At 35.2% G+C, this 23,148-nt stretch overlaps 1 protein-coding gene across 24 annotated transcripts in view; it reads right to left on the bottom strand.

Moving 5' to 3' along the window:
- DMD (dystrophin) overlaps positions 1 to 23,148 on the bottom strand; it is a 1,241,706-nt gene that overhangs the window by 700,127 nt on the left and 518,431 nt on the right. For all 24 annotated transcript variants that reach the window (XM_083850706.1, XM_083850697.1, XM_083850709.1 and 21 more), the window contains 9 exons: positions 21,575 to 21,816; positions 19,843 to 20,023; positions 12,998 to 13,143; positions 11,796 to 12,008; positions 7,131 to 7,244; positions 5,401 to 5,556; positions 3,582 to 3,752; positions 2,370 to 2,552; positions 153 to 287 (listed from right to left, as the gene is read on the bottom strand). In XM_083850706.1, the coding sequence (XP_083706832.1) occupies positions 153 to 287; positions 2,370 to 2,552; positions 3,582 to 3,752; positions 5,401 to 5,556; positions 7,131 to 7,244; positions 11,796 to 12,008; positions 12,998 to 13,143; positions 19,843 to 20,023; positions 21,575 to 21,816 (1,541 nt within the window). The remainder of the gene's footprint in view (positions 1 to 152; positions 288 to 2,369; positions 2,553 to 3,581; positions 3,753 to 5,400; positions 5,557 to 7,130; positions 7,245 to 11,795; positions 12,009 to 12,997; positions 13,144 to 19,842; positions 20,024 to 21,574; positions 21,817 to 23,148) is intronic.

Raw genomic sequence — 23,148 nt, 5'->3', positions numbered from 1 at the left:
AACCTGATTTGTTGAATCAAGTGACAACACAGGGCTTTCCAAATATTCCGTATTTTGCTTGTGTAATAGTGTAGTTTGTAGTTTGTTTTGAATATAATGTGACTTACAATTTAGGAGTACATGTGATTTGCATTATTAAAGACACCACTTACATCTAGGGACTCAGAAATCTCTTCTGCACCTCCCTGGATATTTTCAGTTGCCTTGAGTTTCAATTCCATCTCATTCAACCATTTATTTTCTGCATCCAAATATGACAATAATTCATGCCAACATGCCCATACTTCCTGATGGAGAAAAAAAAAAATGTTTATTGAGATTGAAAATCTAACAATCAATTTCACATTTTAATACACTGAAAACATTGCATACTTCTTTCCCAAAACACCACAATGTCTGATGGTTATAGTGCCATACAGTTGATTTTTTCCAGTATTTGTGGATTCCAAATAAATACAATACACAGCCAAAACATTTTGATTAAACAGGGCAAAATCACAGAAGATAATACAAATAAACAAATGCTTTTGCAAAACACAATATGAATCTTTTCTTTTTTGTGAAGTTTTTTCTGTTTCATATACTTTTCTGTAAAATTTTCTTATAAGTTCTAAATATACAAATTATCAGATTTTTAAGGATTCATGTTAGAAGTTTATGTTTTTATTACAAGATGTAGTTAAGTTGCTTATATAGTCTGTGCATTAATTACTTACAGCACAGATTCATAAAATATCTAAAAACACAGCTTTAAGGAATTCTGACCAAAATCTCTACAGAAATTAATTCTCAACCACATTTAGTATAAATGTGTACTGGTTCAGCTGGGATAGAGTTAATTTTCTTCACACTAGATGGTATGGTGCTGTGTTTTGGATTTATGATGGAAATAATGTTGATAACACACCTATGTTTTAATTGTTGCTGAACAGTACTTATACTAAGTCAAGGACTTTACTGCTTCTTGTGTAGCCTTGCCAGTGAGGAGGCTGGGGGTGCACAAGAAGCTGGGATGGGACACAGCCAGGACAGTTGACCCAAACCAACCAAAGGGATATTCCATACCATATGGTGTCATGTTGAACAATAAAACTGGGGGGACTCAGCAGTGAGGGCTGCCCTTGCTTGGGGAGTGGTTAGTGGCTGGGCATCAGTCAGCTGGTGGTAAATAACTGTGTTATGCTTCACATTTTTTTTTTTCCCTCTCCTTTTCTTTCCTATTAAACTGCCCTTATCTCAACTCACAAGTTTTACTTTTTTTTCCTCCAATTCTCTCCCCCACACCACTGCAGGGGGAGTGAACAAATGACTTGACTTTGTGGTGCATAGCTGCCTGATGACTTAAATCACAACAAATTTATAGATAGCTTAAATGCTAGAGTACAAAACACAATGTTGTAGGATTAAATTGTGTTCTTATTCTTCTATTGTTTATCATTTAATATTTTCCAGTACCTGAAGATCCTTAAATAAGCAGATAAAAGTGGTACTTTATATATAAGCAAAATGTTTAAATCTCCATAAATCTTTTAATTTTTCCTTTTTTGTTAGTAGAAGTTATAATAATTTTATTGGGATACATTTGGCAGACTGTACGTCAAGTTTCCCAGAGTACAATCCATCTCACCTAACCTTAGTCATAGCAAATTTAAATGTCTGGTCTAAGAAGAGGTTATAGAAGGATATTACCATACAATAATATCATCATTCACTGGGGCAAACGCTGATTACCAGCTTAGACTACAGACCTAATTTCCCACAGCAAAATTTAGAAGAGATAAATTTTACCCTAGTATATAATTGTCCTCTACAAAGTTAGCTAGTGTGAATTAGTTCACAATAAAAATACTTACATAAGTCACTGTGACCACTGTGTAAAATACAAACAGTCCTAGGGCAAGAATCTCTAATGGAACTGGCCAAAATGGCTGGGTCAACTCAAAATGCATGAGATACATTCAGATTGTGAGCAGATCACATGCTGTTCCTGTACTGATATTACACCACCTGTCCTGCTTTGGGGCCGTTTAATCAAAATCCTTAGCCATGGAAGAAAGAAGCCTAGAGGAGCTAGTGAAGACAACATCAGAGGGCTGCTACAGAAGCCAGATGCTTGGCTTCATCTCAGAAGGGATAAAAACCCAGAGCAGCTATTGCTGTCTCCCATCTATGAACCATGCCTGAGGCATTTCTTTAATTTGACTCTCCAGCACATACGACTCTCAATACATGCGGTGTTTAGTATATGACTCATACACTCAGGAAAGCCTTGGGCTACTCATGATCCCATACAATAATACACCTTCATTCTCTACCTTACTTCTGGGGTTAGAATGGCTATAAATATAATGATTGACAAGATAATCAACCTCAAGAGTTTTGCACTTTCCATTCAGTCTGCTGCATAGTCGCTGGTAGTTGGTAATCAGAACATCAAGTTCCTTTTTCAAAGCCTCATGAGCTGCAGGTGGAGCCTTTGCTATAAAATTATTCACAGAATCAGTAATAAGCTTCACTTTCACTTCTTTCTGCATGGCCTCCTCCTTTGCTCTCTGTAAAAACGAAATTTAATTCTGGTTTGAGAAGGAAGCAGATTTTAAATAACTCCTTCAGAATTGTCTCTGTCAGAAGGAAAAAACAAAAACCAAAACCAAACAAAACAACAACAAAAAACCCACACCCAACAGCTAATTAATTCCCCGACTTTCTGCTATGATCTTGAATGCATCCAAAACACTTTTTTTTTTTTCATTTTTTTGGCAATACACAGTACTCACTGCAATTTGCATTTCTCACACTTACAATACACCTTCGTACAACTATTTAGCTTTCTGGAGTTTTCAGAAAAGTTTTTTTTTTTTTTATTTTTTTATTTTTTCTCAAGAAATGCTCCAAATACCTTTGCCATAAAACTTTACAAACTGCAGATGAAAAAATCTATTGTGTTACAAATTCATTTCACCAGGTTTAATGATTAAGGCCATGTAATCTGAATTCCTGAATGGTATAGGCCAAACAATTCACCTATAAAACAAAAATCAAGTCCACATCCAGTGGTTGAGCATGAGTATACTTGAGCATTAATCACAAATTATTGTGTTTGTCCAAAGACCACATTCATCCCACAAGAAACATTATTTGAGACAAAATATGCTATTTTTAAAGAAATTAACAGTATATACCAAAACACATCCTGACATCCTAAATCACTAATTCTCTCTCTCTCCCTTCCTCTCCTATAAGCATAAAACATAAAACTCTATCTATCACTTAACTGCTGCTAACATCTGATTCTTGGGAATTTCTCCTTAAGTAACATGATGTTGAAGCTGAAACGAAATCTACTATCCAATAAAAACAAAAAGAAAACAACAAAAACTAGCTATGAAGCACTGTGACAGTTTAAATATCTTCAAACATATTCCAAATAGAAATTACTTGAAGACACCTACTACTTTAAATTTCAGGCTAACAAATAGATATCAAAAGACGCCTTTCTATATGAAAGAGTAGACTTTTGTTACAGCAGAAGCTTCAAAAAGAACTTTAAAAACTTTTCAAGGTCTTTGTTCATCTTTTACCTTCAGTTCCTCAACAGCTTTCTGTAATTCATCCGGTGTTTTATACTCAAAATCTCTTTCCAGATATTCTTCTTCAGCCTGTGTTATCCATTCATGCATCTCTGACAAATCCTTTCTAAGGCTCACAGTCTTATCCAAACCACCTTTTAATGCTGCCTTCTTGGCATAGGCCTTTAATAAAGAAAACATTATGTGAAGCTAGACTACTGAACAAACTTAACAGTACTTTATCCTGAAAAGAACCAATTTCAATCCTATGCTTAGAGCTGTAAATTAGACAGTACACCCTTGAAAGTACACCCAAGGATGAAACTAGAGCCCCTTGAGCCTCAGATGACCTTTTAGCCAGTTTGAATGCAACCAGTTAGAGAATAAAACAAGCAATATGCATAGTTTACTCTTGCTGATGAAGTCATTATTGAATCCCTCGGAAAAGTGTATATCCTAAAGAAATGTAAGTAAAAAAAGGAAATTTCTACTGGAGGAAAATATCTACCTTAGAGTGAAAAAAAAAACACAAAAACCTTTCATTAAATCCTTTGCCAATCATTATCGCTATATTGAGGTTATATAACTTGTACTATATTGCCATTTATAGACTTGTGCATCAGCCTACCAAAATTGTCCATAACTAATAGCAGTGACTAGGCCATCTTTCTCAGTATAAAGAAGTTTGCAACAAAAACAGCTAGTTGCCATGGTGCCATTTTCAGAACTGGGTATGCAGAGCTGATAACACCAATATCCTGAGCACGTAAATTTTACTTAGGTAAATTTTACTTAGATAAATCAGTATAATCAGGAGGAAAGTGTTTTAGTATTTGGCCTAAGTTTCTGACTGTTACTGGTTTGGTTACCCATCCTTGAGTATTGTCTGTTAAAAGTTGTTCTACACAAATGTTTTACAGGGCAAAACAGGGTAATAAGAAAAAGGTCATGTCCAACAAGTGTGAAAGCAGAACAACATGGGGTCCTGCAAAATTGCTTCTTTCTCAGTTACAGTACCGGAAGAGAAAGTAATCTTCTATCATCTGCAAGAGTATCTGAATACTGACTGTTAGCTCTCACAATCATATTAATTGCATGTATATTAACTCAAGCTGACTTTTCAAAATCCTTTCAAGAAATCACCACAATCCAACCTGATTTATATATTTACTACTTCTCATGTGTTTTAATAGCTGTTACTGAAGAAGTTGTATGAGAAATGCCTACTGAGAGGCATTAATTTGTGCAGTGTACTGAATGGAACTATTACAGGAAAATTATCAGGGAAGTCAGAATAAAACTGTAGGAGACTTGTAAACTTACAAGGCTTTATGTGAATATTCTTTCAAAGAAGTGCAAAGATATCTGGTATATTAATATTACAAAAATAAGCAATTAAAAACTTTACACTTGTCAAATGGGAAAGACTACAGAACAGGGTCAATAAAATGTCTTAGAGATTTCCAACATCAACTTTTTTATAACTGTGCTTATCAGAAAAGTTAAGAATGGTATTTTGCACATGTATAGTAATTTATATAATAGTCTCTGTTTCTCTGTCTGTAATGAGCACAGCATATCTCCTGAATTTCGTCTTTCAGAAAGTTTCATTTCTTATTTCAAAATAACTGAGACCCTTACATTCCTTAGTATCTGTACCAGAAACTTGAGATATTTCATATATCTCAAAGCATTAATCACCATCTTGGATTTTCTTTGGTTTCCTCTAAATCTTTCCTGTCTACTGGGTATGCATAGAAGGACAAATTCTACCAATGAGAAATCTGATTATTAATTTAAAAAGAACCAGTCACAGAAGGAGACTTGTTACCTGTTGGCAAATGTGTTCCCATTGAACATTGAGCTCTTTTAGTTCTGTCTCTATTCTGGAAGCAAATTCTGGCTCTGCTTCACTCTTCATTTTCTTCCCAACCTCATTAACGCTGTTTAAGCTAGGCTGGATTGTCTGGATATCATTTACTAAAGCCTAAAGGAATAACAGAAGATTAGGCAAGCAGCATTCACACAAACGTGCATTTATACTATTCTTAAAATGTTTCTACATGAGATTTTGACATATCTTTGGTTCAGATCTCCAACCAAATGAGCACAATTTACAGACTTTACTATGAAAATAAATAAAAAGGAATGAGCAACCATAATGTGGCAAGCTATTCTGTATCACATAAAGGACATTTGCAAAATATAGAATATAAGGTTTTAAATATACATATACTACACTTTACATATACATACATATAGTGTATATATATGCATATACACTATATATAATGTTTCGCACAATGTATATCTATTACAATGTCTAGATCTTTTATTTGTATTTGTGAAAGAACATCCTATTATAATGGTGGAAAATTACTTTAAGCTATCTTACTAATTATTTTAAGCTATCTTACTAACTACGCATTACCCTTGGGTTGATAATTCACCTGACAGTTTCCTTAGAATGATCTGAGTGGTGATGTCCTCAGGTTATTTCTAGTTATTAGAATTTTATTGCAGTTGAATATTATTTAAAACCTGAGGTAGTTCTAACTTGCCACCTTCAATTTTACTTCCTAAGGCATTCTTTAGTCCTTCAGATGTTACCTGGGTTTACTATATAGCAGAAAAAGTTCTAAGTGTAAAAGTGCAAATGGTGATGATGATTTTGGTAATTTTCTTATTCAACTGACATTAGTGGCTAATATTTATGCAAACTCTTCATAAATTCAAGTGACATTCTAAATCAATTGCATGTAATTCACAACTCTGTAAAAGGTAAGAGTTGTTCCATACAATTTATAACAATTTTTATTTAAATAAGGGGTAGCAGAGTAGTGCTGAGGAGCTTGCAGTTCTGTAAGATCAGTATGCATCTTTCATAATATTTACACATCCTGCCAGAACATTTACAGAACTTGTAAATTCCATTGAACATAGTCAGGGATTATTATGGGTTACAAGATTCACTACACTTACACACTCTGTTGGGGCAGGCAGAAAAATTTGTAAACCCTATGAAGGATGTATCATTACTTCATGATGCTTTAAAACTCTGCAGGGAGAAAATCCTGGAATTTCTAAGTTTATTGAGAAAAATGGATATGATTTGCAATACCTGCAAGTTGTTTCAGTTCAGTTAGAAAAGTCTGTAAATCATGTGTAAATAGTAGATGTAGAAAAAGATCTTCTGATACAGATCATACGGCACACAGCAAATACACATACAATGTTAGTAAACTTAAACTAAATAAACAACTATCTTAAGAGGCTGCTAACTTACTATTCTATGCAAGTCCCCTCTTGTTCAACATTTTGCTCCTGCTATGAATATATACTGATACAGTCCCTGTATACTTTCTCTCTGTATTTAACTTTCCCATGTTTTAATAGAACTTTCCTTCAGGCACAGGAAATTAATCAGGTTCAAATATACTGCAAAAGACAACCCTCTTACAACATGAATTTATTTTTAGGAATTGTAATCATTTGTGTAAATTCTATATAAGCTGAGCACATAAAGAAGACATAGTTGTCAAGCAGACAGGTAATACTCACTGTACACTGTTCAAGTTGCTTTTCCAGCGCTTCTGAATCACCAAGGGCAGGCCATTCTTCCTTTAGAAAAACATCCACTTCAGCCATCCACTTCTTCAGTGTTTTAGTGTCATTCTGTTTATTACAAAGGCATTTTATGGCATGTCACAGAATATCAGTAACTGGCAATAGTTTAATTCATTCTGGCACTATGACTAAAACTCACTGCAATTTAATTTTGCTATTATTGGACTGTTTGAAAGTACTCAGAAAAATGCAAATACAAACAAGCAAAACCAATTTTATTTGGGACTCCTGCAATCTGAATATTTCTGCCCAAGTTCAATGCGTCTACAAGTGGGCAACTTCCTGTCTCTCAAGTTTATGCCTCCCAGATATCATTTGTGTTTACATGCTGCATGTGTGTTCATTAGGTCCTTGTATGGCTTCAGACTACTAATACTCGGCAATTAATTCAGGCTAACCTATCAAAACCTCCTGTGGTTCAGTTTAAATTTCAGGCTCATTTTGGAAGCTGTGTGTTCTATTGCCTATTTCTCTACCAGAACACAAAACAAAAAAGTTCTCTCACTACTCGGAATAAAAAACTTGTAATGGAAACAAAAACAAATTCACTCCAGAAACTGAAATCATGTAATGACTCAATGATGGAATCGAAAAGAGGATTTCAGAAACTGAGTCTCATTTACTATCTATAGAATATTCTACTAGAATATTTGTAATTAAAGTATATGTAAAGCAAATTACTGATTAAGCCTTGCAATTAATTTAGGGGAGGGCAGGGGAGGGGAGAGGAGAGGAAAAAGAAAAGTTGAACATCAAGTGCTTGCAAATAAGGAACTCTACCAATCCAAGGAAGCATTACATAGATAACCTAAGACCATAAAAGGTAGAATGAGATTTGATGATCTGACAGGAGAACCATATCCAGCTTTGCTCAATCCTACAGATGAAAGACTTTATTTAATCTTGCAGTCAATGAGAAATTTAAACTGTCCTTTAAAAAAATGTCACTTAAAATTACCTTAAAATGCTACCTTAGGTAAACAGATGCATATTAAAATAAAAATGACAAATGGCAAAAATTAAAAAGGGAAATTATAATGCATTTGTTCATCAAATTGTTTTTGTTAACAGTTAAGTATATATCACTATTATATGCTGAAAGCAAAATTAAATTAAAACATAAAAAAGGACATTTCATTAGAACACAGACTGTGCCTTAAAATGCGTCCAAAATGCTTTAACAACTATTACATGGTAGATAACCAAAGGAAACGTTTTTCTAATGTGCTTGACATATCTAAGAACAACAGGCTACCATGGAAAATGAATTGAAATAATAAAAATAATCATACAGAAATTATCGGTATAGTTCTGAATGGCAATTACCAAAACAAAGTTGAAGTCTCTACTGTGCATTCAATTATCACTTAGTAAAAATAGTTCAGAATCATATTTCATGATAAAAATTTAATACCTTTACATGAATACTTAAAGTATAGTTCATTAGTGCTGCAAAATATAGATCTGATGGAATTGATTTTAAAAAGAATCAGTCTCCAGCTACCAATGAAGATCAAATGTATAATCTGCATTTTGAATCAGACTGAAAATGCATTTTATCTATCAACACTGATGTTATCATATCCATTGAAGACACATTACATGAATTACAACAGCTAAAACAATTGTCCGGAAGGCAAGTCATTCAAGGAGTTGAAAGGACAATGAATTTTATATTAACTGTATACCACAGTGATTTCAGCAATAAAGGCCAAGATTTGTATTCAACAATAACTCAGATAGCTTTAAAAATACTTGCTCTGAAGAGCATGGCCATGATGTTCAGGACAGGACTTTCTCCTTTTAAGAACAGTGATTGAACCTCTACACTTCTGTCCAGAAAATTCAGGACAACAAAGATACAGGCTTGAATTTCACAAAGAAAGAATATTCTGTTTTGTGCAATTAGTAGTGATTAGGGGGGTGGATGCAGTTCAGGGGTGGCCTCTATGCCCCATGCCAGACACAGCAAGCTCTACAACTGACTCACTGCAGGGCAGAACTGAACCTGTCAGCCAAGCTGATGGCACTTCATTACAAACCTGATTAAAAAAGGGGAAAAATGTCAGACAGACAGAAGAGTAGAGAAAAATGTAAGAAACAGCAGTGCGAACACTAACACCCAGCTGAGTGAAGAAGGAGTGGGAGGAGGTGCTCCAGGTGCTGGAGTTTCCCTTGCAGCCTGTGGAAGAGACCATGGTGGAGCAGGTGTTTCCCCACAGCCCATGGAGGACCATGACAGAGCAGGTGGGTATTTCCTGAAGGAAGCTGCAGCCCAAGGAGAGCCTGCATGGGAGCAGACTTCTCTTGAACTGTAATGGGCTAACAGTAAGCCCCCATTGCCCATGCCCCTGCACTGCTTGGTGGGGAGAGGTGTAGTTGAGAGCAATGGAGTGAAGCTTGGCCTAGGAAAAAGCCAGGGCGCAGAGGGGAAGGTGTTGCTTTAAGTTTCGTTTTCATTTCTCGCTACCCAAATCTATGTTAACTGGCGTGTTTGTTTTGTCCCTGAGAGTAATTGGTGAGTGATCTCCCTGTCTTTATCTCGACTCAAGAACTTTCTATCCTATTTTGTCCACCTGTCCTGTTGAGGAGGGTGCGTGAGAGAGCAGCTGAGTGGGCATCTGGCTGCTAACTGACCACACTATTAAACCCCGTGCCATGGCCAGCCTTGAACTTTAGAGATGTAGCTATGGAAACAAGTTATAATTTGGAGTTACTGTAGCACAGTAGCTAAATTATAAATGGTAAGATGTTTCCCTCCTTTTTTCTTTGTTCATTTTGCTTATCTAAACACTGATGAAATATAACAAATAATGAGCATTTATTTCTACTCTTATTTTATTTTTATCTTTTTCTGCACAAAAGCAGAAGTGTAAGAATACTTTACAACTCTATTGAATTAAGCTGAAAATAACAATTTCAGCTCATATGTTCCTGTATTATTTTTCACAACACGGAACTACTCATGCATCATGCTTTATTATCAGCAAACCAAGGACAAGGACTGAAATATTTGATATTGTAAATAGAAGAAATATAGAAAAGAGAACACTGAGGAGAGACACACTTTGAGGATATGGTTTTGGGTATGTCTGCAGGACTTCAGCCTTCAGAATTTTCTTTGCCATATCCTCTATGAGTATGTCAGTGTTCATATGGGGGAGGGGGAAAGGAAGAGGAGAGAAAAACATACCCCAAAACATAGAAATACTTTTTCCATTTTTGTGACCAGTTAATCTGAATTGCTTTGAAACATGTCCCTTGAAATTATATGTAAATAGAACAAGAATATGTTAAAAATTGATCTATTTTAAAGCTTTTAAATATATATACACACAGCATATATATATACAGCTATATATATATACACACACATATATACAGCGTATATATATATACAGCTTGCATATACATATATATGTATATATACCACATATACATATATATATATACACATATATATATATAAGGTTCCAATGCTGTCATTCTGAATACCTAAAAATCAAATAATTCTCTAAGTCATGTACACTTCCAATTTTTGGCAACTGCTGCCAAGATACTACCATACAACAAATGATGTTAATCAAGTAAGTGAATCTATTAAAGTCAATATGGTTAGAGCTACTTTAGCTGCTGTACTGGGTCTGGCTGGGATGTTAACTTTCCCTGCAGCAGCCCATACAGTGCTGTGCTCTGCACTTGTAGCTAGAACAGCAGTGGTATCACACCAGTGTTGTGTCTGCTGCTGAGCAGTGCTGGCACAGCATCAGGACTCTCTCCAACCCTCCTAGGGGGTGGGCAAAAAAGTGAGAAAGAAACATCACCAGGGCAGCTGACCTAAACACCAACCAAAGGGATATTCCATACCATATGATGTCACACTCAGCAATAAAAGGTGGAAAGAGGAAGAAGAGGGGAGGGGTGGGATCTTGTTGCGAAAACGTCTGTCCTCCTGAACACCAGCTACCTGCGTTGAAGCCCTGCTTCAAGGACGTGGTCAAGCATCGCTCATTTGTGGGAAGTAGAGAGTAATTTCTTTCCTCTGTACTTCCACATAGCCTTTACTTGTTTTTTGTTTTGTTTTGTTTTTCCCTTTCCCCCTCCCACTTTTTTCCCTTTAGTTAAATTGTTTAATTAATAACAATCTTTCTTTAATAATTATTTTTTTTTCCTTTAATTAAATTATCCTTATCTCAACCCATGAGTTGTTCTTTACTTCTTCCCCTCCTCTTCTAAGAAGGGGGAGTGAGAGAGCGGTTGTGGTGTTCAGCTGCCTAGCACAGTAAAACCACCACAGCTGCATAAAAAAGTACTTCAACTACATTGAAAAAGTAAGTAGAGGAATATTAATAGCAATTTCATTGAAATCAAAGTTAAGTTTTACCATTAGAATACATGGGCAGAAACAGCCACAAAATCAGAACTTAAAGTCAAATCTTGGACCCACCAAAATCAAGTGACCCTTTTAATACATTAGCTTCACATGCTCCTTTGATACTTCATTTTATTGTTATTTTGTTGAGGTGTATAAACGCATGCTATGCATTTCCTATGGCCAAAAGCCACAACAATAGCTGAAGCTGAAAAAGGTTGGTTAACCTGGAATCGCTGGAGTTTAGTCATAAGCTCCTCAAGTTTCTGGCAATGTTCCCCCAGCTGTGATGACAATTTCTTCCAGCGGCCAACGATCACCTCAATCTCCGATCGATATTTCTGGCTGATTTCTGCAGGGGCTTTCCTGGACAAGTCTTCCACAGTTGTATTGAGATAGTTCAGGCCCTTTTGCTGCTCTTGCAGGGAACTTTGTAGAGCCTATGATATAAGCAGCAAATAGGATTCCGATTCATGTATTGGGCAATTCTGAACAAATTTTTCACAGCCATAAGTGAGACTGCTGAAGAAAGGACTGAAAACTCTAAATGCTAAAACATCTTTGCTAAAAATTCCAATGATATACTACTAGGCTATTTGGAATTGCTTTTCTCACACAAACTACAATGCAGAATCTTTAGTCTAATTGATAATATAACCAGACTTGTTTATACTTGTTAACAGAGCTAATCCACATACACTTCACTAACTTGAGATAGCAATTTACTACGGTCCTAATGACCACACTTTAAAAGAATCAAATTATACATGGAGAAAAAGAGTAAACTTAGAACTGCTTTTATGATTTAAAGTCTTTGATAGCTTCTTAAAACTTTTCCAATTCTTACCCAAATTTGCTGCATCTAACTTTTTCTTTCTATATTCTCCTATTTCTACATGTGCATTGTTAGTTCCACCAAACAGCATGCTTATTAGCCACTAGATTGTAAGACAATATCAGACATTGAAATGAAGGCAAGGTTTGTACCCACTGGCAAAACTTGTCCCATATTTGTATCTGCTCGTAAACCTGACAGGAAATCTGACGATGAACATGCTGCATTTTGCAAAATACATATGTTTTCATGTGAACACCAGAAAATGAAATAAGCTAAATCTATTCTTAATGAATAGAGCTATCATCAAAGGAATATTCTATATATCACGAGGACAAACAAAGGCTTTTCCTTAACATACTCATACTGCAACATATTTTATATAATTGGTTTCAATGATGAATAACATTTTCACTCCTTTAACTTTTAGGAAATGACAGAAGCAAGTATCCAATGTTTTCTGCAGCCCTTGGGTATAAATCACTCAAGATCCATAGGCTTCAACAGCTGACAAGCTTCAACTCATGACAATTTATGATTCTGTTGCTCCTAACTTTTCTTTTGAGATATTCTTTCCACAGTCTGAACACTCACCTTGAGTTCCCTGAGTCTCTGCTCCATGATTTCATATTCAGCAGCTGCAACCTGAGGTATGGAGAGTTTAGTTTCTGACTGCTGGATCCATGAAAGTATAGTAGTCACTGTCTCTTTATAGTGTGCTGGAGGCAAACTGTCAAAAACTACATTCAGTGGGGAAGAAAAAGGAAAGAAATAAAATCATTTTGCACTCCATTAATTGTTTTGTTGACAGAAGATGTTTTGTAGAGGACCTAGCCTTACTGAAGTTAATGGCTGTTTTGCAACAGACCCAGTACATCAGCTCCAGATTTTTCCAAGAACTATGGAAGATAACTTTTGAAGAATTAAATACACTCTTACAAACATTTATGGTATCTAGGTCATTTTTTTAGTTGTGTAACATTTGAGTCTCTCTTGAGTTCTAGGTCACATGAAAACTTAAATGGACAAGAAAATTTAAATGTGTGTATTTAGAGATCAACATATAAACCATTGTACTTAACCCAAAATCTAATTTCAGAAACACAGTAGGAAAACAGCATTCCCTTTTATGGCCCGTGTTCATGTGTTAAATGTTTCTTTTCAAGTAGAATGTTCTGTTTAGGACATCTGTTAAAAGCTTAGAAGATGAATCTCTCTTCTACATTAAAGCTGAATTTTATCGCACTGTGTTTCTTACAACAACATTACAGCTGCCATTAAATAGACAACATCTGGAACACACACCAACTCATTAGTAGAGATACTCCCTGTGCAATACTCCCCCAACAATAGTTTCCTATACAGTCATTGAGAAAAATACAGACAAATAACATGGCTAATTCACTGAAAAATTTCCAACTTGTATGACATAAAAATAAAGTATATAAAAGCTCAAAAAGGTAACACCTATTTTTATCTCCTGTATGTCTCCAGTGTTTGAGAAGGAACTGTACTGGAAAATGATATAACTGTCCGAAAAGCAATTTTGACAAAGAAGAGAATCAAAGTGCAAGCTTGCTTACATTTTCATAAAACAGTGCTTGGCAGAATGCACTGCTTATTTTAACTTAATTTTGTAGTTATCAACAGAAAGTTACTTGAAAAACTTGTATTGTCAGCAAGACATCATAACATACTCAAATCAGGTCCACTTAAGGTCCCTCTCTTGTGGGCATACTGTATGGTGCACTTTCTTCTTTTCAAAATCCTTCCTAATCTGATTTATAACACACAACTGCAGACTTAAAAAGCCAAGACTTGCTACCACGGAAGACAACATTTTTTTTTCCCTCTGGTGTATTGTATGCACACAGAAAGCAACTGTAATACATGCTTGCAAACACAGAAAACAGGCATTTTTCATCTCAACACCATCGTTAACAGCTGGTCTATTGAAATAGCATTTTAAAACTTTTAAGTCACTTAGTTATATTTGTATTGTCTGTGATTCATTTAATCCGAACCATTTCTATTTTAGAACACATTTAAACTCATCACTCCAAATGTAGACATTATTTTAACAGCTCAGATATGATAAAGTATACAACTCTTAATCTGCATTGTTCTTTACAAAATATGAAATGGAATTCAGTATTTTGATATAATGTTTGACTTCTATAAATACCAGTTTTCTCCTTTAAATGAAAAACATTTTTTCTGGCTAATGTCTTCAGGCAGCTATATACAAGTGCTATTTTCAACAGTAGTGAGGAACATCACAGAACAGGTCAAAAAAACATAAGATTTGTTGTTACAGCAAACTCCACCAAACTGCACAAAACTCTTATCCTGAAAGTTTGCCAATAATAACAACTTTAGAATCATTAAAACACTGATAACTTTTTTTTTTTCTCCATTTTTAACTAATGATGTTCTCCACTATTTGCAGGAAAGACTAAGAGTTCAAGCAGGATTTTAGATGTCAATTTTATCAAGCTAGTGGCTTTCCAGTTTGGCTACTAAATATTCTATTTAAAAAGCACTTTAAAGTTCAGTGAAACAACAGTTTTCCTATTTCACTTTTCCAGATTACTAGTAATGAAATTTTACTTTTCAGTACCTTTTTCTGAGCTAGATTTTTCTTTTAATGATGTATCAGCATTTTCCTCCATAAGAAAGCATCTTAACATATTTTAGGATAACAATTGCCTATACTGTTCTTGCAACTTGTGGATGTCAATGATGAGAATTCAGTCAAATTCCTGCAGTGGAATCCTTGTTACCTAATTTTATCTGTCTAAAATCTAACACATTTATGGTCTCACTATAGGCAGTATGAATCTCTAAATTCCCCATGCTCATAGCATACACACACATCCAGACCTGTTTATTATTATCATAGAATCATAGAATATCCTGAGTTGGAAGGGTCCCTTAAGGATCATCAAGTCCAACTCTATCCTAAACTTTGTTTTGCCACAATAATGTTTGCGGATTGAAGTCCAAATGATGAGCACAAAGTATTAATATGGATTCTGCTATATATTTATATGAGGAATTGAATTGGTAGTCAAAAAGATATAGCAAGTCCTCAACCCAAACTATACCTAAATTAGGCTTTCCCTTTTTCTGTGTGTGTGAATGGATTTTCTGGTTATTTTTTTTTCCTGAAACAGAAATGAAATGAGAATACAATTATTTCAACAACTACCAAATCCCACTGGATATGTTACAATGTCCATCTCCTGTCCATCAGGAGAAATCCCACACTTCATTGCATCACTGTGAAAGAAGAAAGGCAATGAATACAACCTATGAGATCATTTCAATAGAGACTTATTGCCTGGAACAAATGGTTTAGATAAAATTGCATGCATTTCCCATACAAATCTCCTCAGTATCAACTGCAGTGTTTATAACTACATTATGTTTTTTTTCAAAATTTTGTTTTGCTTATTTTGTAATACATATCTCTGAAGCAATTCATCAGTCCTTACATTAGTGATTTCATAAAGGTTGTGATTCCCTTCTGTCACATCTTTCACCATGAACTTTCAAAGTGGAATCTTAAAGAATCTCATATAATACATAGCCAAGGTTCTGCAAGTGCTCTAACACTTCCACTTCTCTAATTTATTCACCTCTTAAAAGAAATACAAAGGAAGCCCTCTCCAGTTCTACAAGATATAATGTAACTATATATATATTTAAAGATGCAAAATTTGTATGTGGTTTTATTTCCCATACTTAAAAATTTTCATTTTTACTCTGAAGGAAAATGAAAAAGTGAACTACAGAGTAGAGGACATTATCTCATGCAGGCTCATTTCACAGATTGTTTTCTCCTTTTGTTCTGTATTCGAATAAAAAGTTACCTGAGGAAATAGATGCAACAGAAAAATTAAATTACCTGAATGCTACTTATTAAAATTTTTGTTACATACATCTGAACTGTGTTTTCAGCTCAAAAGGCACATTCAAAGAAAGCTAAGCAAACTTAATATCTCAAAACCAAACAGAAAAATAATATTACTAATATTAAAACATAGTTCAGGTCTTAAAAATAGCTTGCAGTTACAAAATGTACAAGACACTTGCTTATTTTTTTTATTCCTCAAGTACAAAATGATTGGTGAAATATTATTTTATGTATCATAACAATTTCAATGTCACTTGTAGCCCAGCTGTAAGATACTTTGCAAACAAACTAGGAAATAGATTTAAAATGTACTTCTCTCTCTCTCTCTATATATATATATTTAATAAATGGAAATGCTAATCAAATCATGTTGAAAAACATTTGAGAAAATCAGATATAACCTTTAATATTTTATTTATCTACTGTACAGCATAAAAAAGCTGCTAAACACTCATGAACCTTAAAACTAAACCAAACAAAAAAAAAAAAGAGGGAAAGAGATAATCTTCTAGAACTAGAGAAATTTATTTTTTGCCAGAAATAATTCCCTGTAAACAAACCAGAGCAGATTATCTAAGTACTCTTATTTGACAGAAAGATAATGGAGTAATGTAACATAAAACATAACAAAACAAAACAAAAAACACTAATGATGAATCAAAAATTTAGAATCAAAAATTTATGCAAACAAGAAGCTGAAATACACAAAATGCAATTCCAGCAAATTCCAACATTTTCTATTAAACTAAGACTACAGTGAAGACATGGGATACAGTCTTTTCTCTGTTCAATAGCCAAGAATAGTCATGGAAATTAATAGAAAACACTCAGGACTTTTTGAAATATTCTAAAGTTCAGCTTCTAGTTTTTTGTTTGTTTGTTTGTTTGCTTGTTTGGTTTGTTTTTTACATTTTTTTTGATTCCTAAGACCTTCCTGAAACAGGATTATAAATAATGCAGTATCCCCATCATGTTCATTCATATCTACAGCAGAGTTATTTAAGGAAATTAGCACTTTGAAAAAACTGTGTATAAAATTTCTGAAGACAAATAAAGAACGAGCAACATCATTATCTGATGTTATCATATGGAGAGCTGGGCAATCACCAACCGCATGAATTTTAACAAGAGCAAGTGCCGGGTCTTGCACCTCGGACACGGCAACTCTGGCTATATGTACAGGCTGGGCAATGAGACACTGGAGAGCAGCCCCGCAGAGAGGGATCTGGGGGGTGTGGTTGACAGGAAGCTGAATATGAGCCAGCAGTGTGCCCTGGCAGCCAGGAGGGCCAACCGTACCCTGGGGTGCATCAAGCACGGCATTGCTAGTCGGTCGAGGGAAGTGATTGTCCCGCTCTACTCTGCGCTGGTGCAGCCTCACCTCGAGTACTGTGTGCAGTTCTGGGCACCACAGTACAAAAAGGATGTAAAACTGTTGGAGTGTCCAGAGGAGGGCTACGAAGATGGTGAAGGGCCTAGAGGGGAAGATGTATGAGGAGCGGCTGAGGTCACTTGGCCTGTTCAGCCTGGAAAAGAGGAGGCTGAGGGGAGAACCTCATCACGGTCTACAGCTTCCTCACGAGGGGGAGTGGAGGGGAAGGCGCTGATCTATTCTCTTTAGTGACCAGTGATAGGACCCGTGGGAATGTTGTCAAGCTAAGGCAGGGGAGGTTTAGGCTAGACATTAGGAAGAGGTTCTTCACTGAGAGGGTTGTCGCACACTGGAACAGGCTCCCCAGGGAAGTAGTCACTGCACCAAGCCTGTTGGAGTTTAAGAAGCATTTGGACTGTGCACTTAGTCACATGGTCTAAAATTTTGGGTAGACCTGTGTGGTGCCAGGAGTTGGACTCAATGATCCTTATGGGTCCCTCACAACTCGGGATATTCTATGATTCTATGATCTCACCTAAAGTATCAGTACAGGCATATACCATAGTAAATAAAACAGTCTTATCTTGACAACTAAACCGTTTTAGATGAAGGTTTTGTGATGCAGAGCAGCCACGTAAAATAAGAACAAGAGACCACGGTTCTGTAAAATATTCATCCAGGGACTTTTGTGCTCTATCAGTTTAGGACATTCATCCCGGCCTGTTCAGTGCTGCCACTGTAGGACAGCTACTTCTGCAGGTGGACAGCAAATGGGAGCATATTGCAGCACAGGAGTGGGAACAAACAGCTACTGCCAGGAAAAACTTAAACAAAACCCCTGCTTTGTGACAGTGTAAGTCAGGCAATGCACACTACTTCGCTTACGGGAATAACCATCTGGTTAGTTCGTGAGGTCTTGCTGTAGTAAAATCAGCTAAAGCAGAAACAGCAATTACACAAAATTATGTATTGAATAAATCATTAGGAAGCTAACATTTACCATATTTTCCTGTTGGCAGAATGGTAAATAATTTCAACATTTAAAACCGTGTGGCATTAGCAATTGTTAAATATGATCCATTTCATGGCCATCTTCAGTGTTACGAATAAATTTACAGCCCTTAATACTAAATTTCTACAAATCGTTCTTTCATCACATGGTGTCTCATACTTGTATTTAATTTTCTCAGTTCCCTTATGCATAATCAGCTCTCCAGTTTGTGTGTGTGCATGTGTGAAATAACTACAGGAGGACAACAATAAGGTGTTGTTGAAAAAAAAAAAATCTTTAAAAAAGGAATCATTCCAAACATCTCCAAAGAACTCAGGAGGAATACTATAAAGATCCACTAGAAGGAGCTAGCACTATGTATAATTTCAAAACAGTACAATCATTGGTTTGAGGGAAAAATAATTTCTTTGCTACTGAGAAAATTTAAGCTTATATTTTTATCTGATACTTTACTTTTAATTTTATAATTAATACAGAAAGTAGTCACTGGCATGCTAAGTATCAGGAATACATAGTATAAAAGGTATTTATTATTATCAATAATAAAGTTACCTTCATTTTTTGTATAGCATCTTCTCCCTTTTAAAAATCCATTTTATTACAAATACTGCAAATAATGTTACAACTAGCAAACATATTTTATGTTGAAGAAAAGGAACAGTTCACCTCATGGTGAAAAACTAGATACCCTAGCTACTCTTTTTAATGAGTTTTATGGAGTTAAATTTCTATTCCAGACAAGTTTAGAGCAGATTCACTGCTGAAATTAAACTCTCCTCTCTATTGACAGAGATAGAGGCAGCTCGGTCTCATAATCCAACTAAATAAAGCTTTATGTTGCCAAAATATACCACTAAATCTGTCCAAATACGTGCTATAAAGAGTAAATCTGATGGGAGAACTACACTAAGTAAAACCTTTATTTCAGAAGTGTACCTTCCCCTGTTTTCCTATTAATATAGTATAAATGATGTACTGATAATTTCTAAAAGGCTAATTCAATTACAAAAAGATCACCTAAATCGTACTACTGGTTTAGTGCAACAAAAGCAAATACAAAAGAAGGAAAGCAAAACGTACACGCCTATTCTTTGCATGTTAGTCAGGCAAACAGACCTTTTGTTGTGAATACTTACTGGTCTGTAACTGCTTTTCTCTGGCATGCATGTCAGCAAGTATTTGTTTGAAATGGCTGGTAAAAGCAGCAAGGTCAGCATCCAAAAACATTGGGCCTTGTTCTCTCTCTTTCAGTGCCTGACTTTGAGCCTTTAGCTGTTCAATTTGAGGCTGAAGGGTTGACATTCGGATGATTTCGTCCTGCATGTTTGGATTAAAAAAAAAAAAAAAATCAAGAAAAAGCTGTTCTCCAAATGAAATCACTAGTGCCATGAAATCACCATTTCACTGCACGTTACAAAATAGTTTTGCTTCCAACTACATCAGTAATAGTAAGAACAAATCTCAGCAATATTTTTGATCTTTTCTCACCAATCAATATTTCTGTTCCCATTGTTTGAAGTTACTTTCACATGGCATTAACACTTTAGAAGTGTAATGCTCAAAGAAAATGAGATAGATTGTACATCCAAACTCCATGCCTGAGGAGCATTCCTTTCATGTGGAGATAGGAAGATAAAAACTCCACATTTGCCGCAGTCCTGGACCATCTCCATTAGATCACATAGAATTCCAGCAGCCCCACAGTAATACATTACAGGTTCAGGTTCTGCTATTATGCCTTCTGGAGACCTTAAACAGATTGTAACACTAGCAACTGCTAAGTAAAAAGAAAAAAGGAAAGTTAGCATCTTTGGGTAAGCCAAATGTACTGTTTGTAGCAGAGCTTCTCTAACAGAAGCTTTTTGCAAGAAAACCAGAGAACCCCTGTAAGCACAATGCCAGCTTGGAAACACATGAAAATAGAAATAATAGCACAAAGAGATCTCTAAATGTGTTTTTCAAACATTTGTTTAGTTTGAGAGCTTCAGAAACCAGAGATTTGATAGAGAAAAAACTTGTACAAGCATGTCATGAAATCTATAATGCATAACTACATTTCAGTTTACAAAATGGATTCATGTCAAATAGTATTAGCTAGGAACTGAGTGCATATATAAGCAGCTCTCCACATTTAAACTCTTCCTCAGAGGTTGAGCAAACTTCTAAAATTGGTATTGTACTTATGCCCCCTTCAAAAGTCTCCATGTGTTAGTTCAAAACAAAAACACACAGCAAAGAGTGACTGTCATGACACAACCCCTGCCTACACAGTTGTCTACAGCAAGAAAGATGAGCAAATTTCTACAATGGTGCAGCACGCAACCAAAAACATTTATGTAGAATTATGATTGAATGGGTGTGACTGTGCACAAATTCCTGGAATTCTGTCATATGATGACAGAAGAATATTCCTCCTTTCAACTACCCAATCAACCCTGCACCAAAATGCAGAGCATGTAACAAGTAAAGTGGTGTGCAGTAGCAGGATTTTGGACTTGACAATGAAGAAAATTTTTAGGCCCAGATCCTTACAGCCAGAGATAACGAGCAATAGTTTCTTAATGAAGAACCAAAGAAATAGATCCTTGCAGGAAAAAAGAAATAAAGAGTTTAGGGGCCTCGTTCTCTAACTTTACGTATGTAAATATTTTAAAATAACTAAATATTTAGGACAGAACTTTAAATACCCACATACTAGGTTCTAGCCTTGTCATTTACCATTCCTTCCTTTCCTTCAGTAAGTATTTTCAATGATTTTCTTGGAAACATAAGGAGTCCAATTTCCACTTTTATATTCATAGTGTGGGTGACAATGTGGCCACCTGTTGGTACAAACAGGAAGTACAATATAATAAAAGAATTTCTAACCTTGCATTTTTCCAACTGAGCTTTTACTGTAGCAGGGTCTGTTGCTGGTGTTGGTTGTGCTTTCAGCCAGTTTTCTGCAGTAACTGCTGTCTGCTCCAGTCGCTGCAGCTGGCCATAGAAGTCAATGATGTTATTCTGGTACTCCAGCCATGCCAGCCTTTCACTCAGCAACTGACAGAACTCAATCCAGCGACTCTTCAGCTGCTCTGAGGCTTGTCGAATGCTGTCAGCGTTCAGACCCTCTAGAAAGAATACAAGAGAAGGAGCTCAACACTTAAAGATAAATAAGTCACAAAGAAGTAAATTAATTTCAAAATACTCTAACTATTTAGTTTCTCTATCTGAGAGATAATAAATACAAATAATGATTTATCGTCCTGAAAATACAGATGTTACATATCAGCAGAGGAAAATTTAAAAACTGCTTTCAGTTGCTGTCAGGGTTTTTTGTTTTGTTTTGTTTTGCTATGGGAATGAATTGTAAAGTGCATTAAGGTACAAGAATGTGAATAAAACAGTGGAGATACAATACATAAAGCTAATTAACAGTGCTGTAGGAAATAACAAAATGCCTTATAGATGGATTTTGAAAGCTCTGTCTGGATGACAACTAGATTTTAACATGTAAGATTGTTGTGTGTGGTTTTTGTTTGTTTCACTTTTGTTTTTTAATTTCAAATGAATGGGAATTAGGTTCCACAGTTATTTTGATGCTTTTAGTAATCCAACCCTCAAGTTTTGCATTATGTGCTAGTTTAGAAATATCATAAGTGTTAAAGAATAATCATACTGATCAGATCAAAGCACAATGTAGGCAAGTACGCTGTCTCCTACAGTGGCCATCAGTAGACATCAGGCAAAGAAAGACTCAGAGTCAAGAAACTGTATGTGACATCTCTTTATACTTGTTTCCAGCCAGGGTTTAGTTCATCTAATATAGTTTGCCTGTTTCTGTCTATTGTTCAGTAAGCGGTCTTAAATTACAGTTCACAAAAGAAAACTGACTTAGGTTATTAGAGAAAAGGCAAATATTTAGAACTATTTAATGGAAAAATATGTATTATATAATTTGTGAAGAGTGTCAGGCATATCAAGAATGAACAAAGGAATCCTTCAAGAACATTTATAATTATTTTGAAAGCTGAACTTAGATTGAGTTCAAAATAATATTAACTTACTAATGTTAATATTACTTTAAATTAAAAATTTATAAACTCATTTATTTTTCAGGGGAATTTTAATTGTGATTCATAACCATTTTTTACTGGGATGACATACAATAATAAACATAGCAATGGAGCTGATACCAATTTCAAAAGTAATAAACTTCTCGATCACATATGTATTTAAGGACATTTTTAATAACATCATCAGTAAGTCATACACCGGTTAACCAGTAAAATAAAAGCTATGCTTTTATCAAAATAAACAGATTTCAGGTGTTTTTGTATTTCTTAAAACTGTGTTTAAATGCAAATAAAACAAAAGCTTTCCCTGTGATTTTTGATATACTGTTGACATAGTTTAACTTGGCTATAGACGGTATTCCTAATCTGCAGGAAAAAATCCTCATC

Source organism: Anser anser (genome assembly GCF_964211835.1).
Source record: "Anser anser genome assembly, chromosome: 1".
Taxonomy (NCBI): Eukaryota; Metazoa; Chordata; class Aves; order Anseriformes; family Anatidae; genus Anser; species Anser anser.
The sequence above is the reverse complement of the archived record's forward strand: the minus strand, read 5'-3'. Positions and strand labels throughout refer to the sequence as shown.